The 4,610-nt window shown below is 35.8% G+C and overlaps 1 protein-coding gene across 1 annotated transcript; it reads right to left on the bottom strand.

Annotated features, from left to right (window-relative positions):
* Positions 1-1,075: 1,075 nt before the first annotated feature.
* On the bottom strand, positions 1,076-4,318 carry LOC131624531 (probable WRKY transcription factor 31). Its single transcript, XM_058895486.1, has 7 exons — positions 4,306-4,318; positions 3,537-3,808; positions 3,125-3,394; positions 2,878-2,982; positions 2,050-2,619; positions 1,838-1,951; positions 1,076-1,357 (listed from the first exon to the last, which is right to left on the bottom strand). The coding sequence occupies exons 1-7, from the start codon at positions 4,316-4,318 to the stop codon at positions 1,076-1,078; spliced, it is 1,626 nt and encodes a 541-aa protein (XP_058751469.1).
* Between the last annotated feature and the right edge of the window lie 292 nt (positions 4,319-4,610).

The raw sequence follows: 4,610 nt of genomic DNA, 5'->3' as shown, positions 1-4,610 counted from the left end.
TTAGATTGATAAAAGAGTCATTATTATTTCTAAATTTTTAATTTTCAAAATACTATAACAACCTAAAAGATATTTGGAAAATTTATGTAAGCCCTTCAAAACCGTCCAAAACCCTCCTTCAATACAATTTTTGAGTTCCCCCATTTTATGAGGTTTTTGGTATTATGAATAAACTCAAATCCTCCAAAACCCTCCTACCCAAAATCTTTTTATCCGTTTCACCCAATTCTTCCTATTTTTCAAAACCCTCCCCTCCCTTTCCCTCCAAACTCCCAAACATAGCCTTAGTGTTTGAGAAATAGAGATACTTGTTCAACCACTTTTAAGTTTTCATTAATGTTTATCAATAGTCTTGAAAAGAAAATGACCAAGTAAGAATGATATGTCAGAATATACCTGCTTTTGGAAGATAATCTTTGTTAGAATTTATCAATATACTTTTATAATTTAATAGAAACTCATTTATCTTCTAGAATTATCACCATACAAAGTAAATAGCATAAGGAACCAATTTATGTTAAATTCACATCAACCATAAACTTATAACATATATTCATTTAATTAACATATTTGAAACGTAAGAATAAAGCTATTTTAAATACTTACCGACTAACGGCCAATTTTGGCTTCAAAACAAGAAGAAGAACAATTTTGGCTTTAAGAGAATTTGATTTCGATTGTGGACTTCGAAACATGAATAGAACGATTTCAGCTGAAAAAAATCGATTTCAATTTGTGACTTTGAAGCAGGAACAAGAACAATTTCAACTTTGAGAGAAATAAAAAACAAGTAAAATCTATGTCACAAATCTGCAGCAAACTCGCATATAGTCAAGGAAAAGATTAAATGGATCTAATTGGTCTCTCATTATTCATGGATCTTAATGATTTTTCCTTGTGTCTGTGTTTATTATAACTTGATCTTTAATTTAAGATTCATTGAAATATGTATTACCAAAAAAAAAAAAAAGATTGATTGAAATATACTCTTTAATCTTAATTTAGGATAAGTTATTTATTAAATGCTATTTTGTAGAATAGGATAAGTTATTTGGTGAGGAAATGAAACTTGAAACTAATTTTGAGGCATTTGGAGTTGCAAAGGATTTGAAGTTTGTGTAAAGTCAAGTGTTATAGACCGAAACGGAGCAGAAGTTGAGATAGTTGCAAGACTTGTAGAACCAGGAATATTTGGATTTGTTGTTCCATCTTTGCTTGAAGTTGATTCTAAAAGAAGCATTCTTGCAGCTGCTGCAGTTGTTTGTGCAATTTCCATGGCTGCTGGAGGTAAAGTATGGTTATGATAGCCTTCATATGTTGTGATTACCACTTTATTGTCTTTAGCACACTTTTGTACCTGCAAATTTTGAACTCTCTATCAGAATTTTATTTACACTGCATAACAAACTTTTGTATTCAATAAGTTTCTTATACTGACATCTGAACTCACGATCTTACGAGATTTGAGTCAACTTTATACGAAAATTTTATAAACTTTCGCTGCCAGTTTATAAAGATTTTAATAATCAAACCTAACTAGCTACTACATTCGAGAACGGAAGCAATATCCTTGAAAGATGAAACACATATCCATTTAACATTACTCTTATTCATATTCAACCTAGTGAAATGCATGTCATGTCAATAATTGATGTTATTAATTGTGTACGTAGTCTTAAATGACAGTTAATTGAGCACGTATATATGAATACAAAATTTTAATAAATACTATCTAACAATTTAGGCAACAATTAAAAATTTTAATGTCTATGCGACTGCTATGGAATTGAGGTTCCGATGCATTAATTATGTTTAAATCTTAAAGGAGAAAACCTACCTGTTTTCTAACTGGGCAACCCCTAACCATGCTGCACCTATAATAAGCACGAGGACTCGGCTCTCCTTTCACTATTTTCTGTCCATACTTCCTCCACTTGCATCCATCAGAAACCTAATAAATAACAATAATTTCTCGTTACAAAATTGTATAGATTAAAAGTATTGCAACATGCAATTTAAAACTATGTTACGCATTTTTGACATATTTACCATGATTCCATCTGATCTAGCTCTAATAGAAACTCTTGCTCTCGTCAAGATTGCAGCAACATCAGTTGAATCATCATTAACAAAGGTTGGAGCATAGTTAAGAGGACTCGGGTTTTGAAATCTCTCAGCATGACCAACATGATTATCCTCTCCTTTAGTTCCTTTACCATAGTCATTCTTTTCTTCATCACTAACTTTCCCATTCTTAGTTAGGACTAACTCTTTGGAGGCAACTTCAATGTTGTTCTCAGGCGTGGATCCCAATCCATCATAATTTCTTGTTCTTGAAGAAGAGGGTTCAGGATCCACCCCAGTATCTGCATTAATAGCCAATCCAGACTCCAAAAAATCTCTTGAAACTGATACTCCATCGTTCTCAAATTTCCTTTTATTTCCAAGTTTTCTATCAAACCTTTCTTGTTGTTCAACTTTCTTGGCCTTCTTGTCCTGTTTCATTTTCTCAAAACGTATTTGCAAGGTATCATACTGTGTTTGAAGCTGATCAAGCATGAAACTCAATCGACAATTTTCCATTTTCATTCGAGCAAGTTTGCCTCGAAGAACAGCCATCTAAAAAAACAGTTCATAGATTTCAAATATCATCACATAAAAAAACACTCAATTGTGTCTCTTAAACCATAATTGCACCCTCAATGTAACCACATCAAAACTACTATTGAAACGTCATCGCTGACATTTTACGCAATACAATGATTTACAGCATAACCACATCACAACAAAAATTTAAAATCATGACTCAGAATAAAAGGAAAACATTTTTAAATTCCATTAAGTTAAACTATTAATTAATATAATTATAAACTTTACCTCATTCTTAGTGTTTTTGTCATGAGATTTAGATGACATGTCATTATCATCTTGATCACTAGCATCATTGATAGCGAGATGATTTTGATCGAGACCACTGCCAATCTATTAAATAAAAATAATTACAAATTAAGGTGATCTTAAAATTATTGAGATAATAAATGAAAAGCTTCAAAACTTACGAACAATTTATTACGATAAACAAAAAAACCACAAAAAAAGATTACTTGAATTATGAATCACTCACGCTTAGTTTGAAATCTAACAAAGACGGCATGTTGGTATGATCAATGTCAAGGACAGAGACAGCAGCGGTAGAGGCAGATAGAGAGACATCAACCTTATTGTGATCATTGTCGTTGTAATTCTTAAAGTAATCAACCTCGGTTAATTTTTGATGATTTTTTTGCGAGGGAGTAAGGTTGACTTGGAAAGGGATGAGAGTGTGTGAAAGTGGAGTAGAATCCATTTTCTTGTTTGTCATAGTATTTTCTTGAGAACAATAGGGTTGTTGTTGCTGTACAAAATTTCAAACACTAAAACACCTGCATAAAATCAAAGGCGTTTGGATGAAGTTGGAAAGGCGCTAGGTTAAGATTAGCGAGCACAACAATTTGAAGGCTAGTGAAGGGAAGTTAGAATCTTATCTCCTTAAAAACATATTCATACATGGAGAATCGATCACCACTAAACCTGGAGCATATCCTCTCAGTCGCAGACAGGCAACTGGCCGCCCAATTCCTTAAACTACTGGGGGCCCTATCTTCAACCGCCCAGAAGGCTCCGACTAGAGAATCACCATAGCGCGAGGCTATCCCCCGCGGTTCCTCGGCCATCGAATCCAAACCAGGATCAGTCACGGAGTCGAACAACATGGGTTCTTCCTCGGATTCAGACAAAAGAAGTACCTCCTCCGGGGCGGCCATATCACCTGCATGCAGAGGAAAATAAGTGAATTCGACATTATATCAAATCCACCCTTCCATTTCAAGACAAGTGAAAGGGTAGAGCGGGGGGCACTAGAGGCCCCCGACCGAACCCTTATCCAGCTCCTCAAGCGATGTTCGAACAAGGATACATTAGACCTAACTCAGGCGTATTAATGAATACGAAGAGCGAGACATAATCTACTAAGGAAAAACATGAATTTCTCGGGGAATAACACGAATAGCCCGGGGAAAACCATAAACCCCTCGAGGATAACTAGCCATTCTAAGTTCCTTTCCACGGAAAAACACATGAATCCTATCAATCTGTCGAGGAAGGGGATTCCTCGCGCGGAATCTCCTACAAATCCCCTAAAACCCATTAAACCTAGTTTTCTTGATCACATCTAAAAAGGATGAAGACGCCGAGGACAGACTCGCCCAAAACACAGAAGCGTCCTAAGAACGAAATCTAACTAAAAGGGAGATTAGAATAGCATACCTGAGGATTGCATGTTAGAAGCGGCGATTGGAGAGAGAACGGAGCAAATTTGAGAGAGTTAGAGGAGCGTAAAACCCTAAATGAGAAGTTTTACTCCTTTTTATAGACTTTGCACGGAAGGTGAAACGCCACGTCGGCTGGCACGCCTCATCCCAATCGCCGCCATCATTATGACCCTAGTCAGTAGGTCATCATTACGCTCTTATTGCGCTGCCACGTCACCAAATGTCTGCCATACGCAACCGTTTGCCTTTCCCCGCGAAAGTTTTCCACTTGGCATGGCATTTTCCGCCCGACTGTCACCG

Source organism: Vicia villosa, unplaced genomic scaffold, assembly GCF_029867415.1.
Source record: "Vicia villosa cultivar HV-30 ecotype Madison, WI unplaced genomic scaffold, Vvil1.0 ctg.000133F_1_1, whole genome shotgun sequence".
NCBI lineage: Eukaryota > Viridiplantae > Streptophyta > Magnoliopsida > Fabales > Fabaceae > Vicia > Vicia villosa.
This window is presented reverse-complemented; position numbering and strand designations above follow the sequence as displayed.

What these genes read in the sequence shown, in the direction of transcription:
- LOC131624531 (XM_058895486.1), bottom strand. An exon ending in GATTCTCCATGTATGAATAT is followed by an intron (nt 3,395 to 3,536) that starts GTTTTTAAGGAG and finishes AATTTTGTACAG; the next exon opens with CAACAACAACCCTATTGTTC. An exon ending in ACAAAAACACTAAGAATGAG is followed by an intron (nt 2,620 to 2,877) that starts GTAAAGTTTATA and finishes CTGTTTTTTTAG; the next exon opens with ATGGCTGTTCTTCGAGGCAA.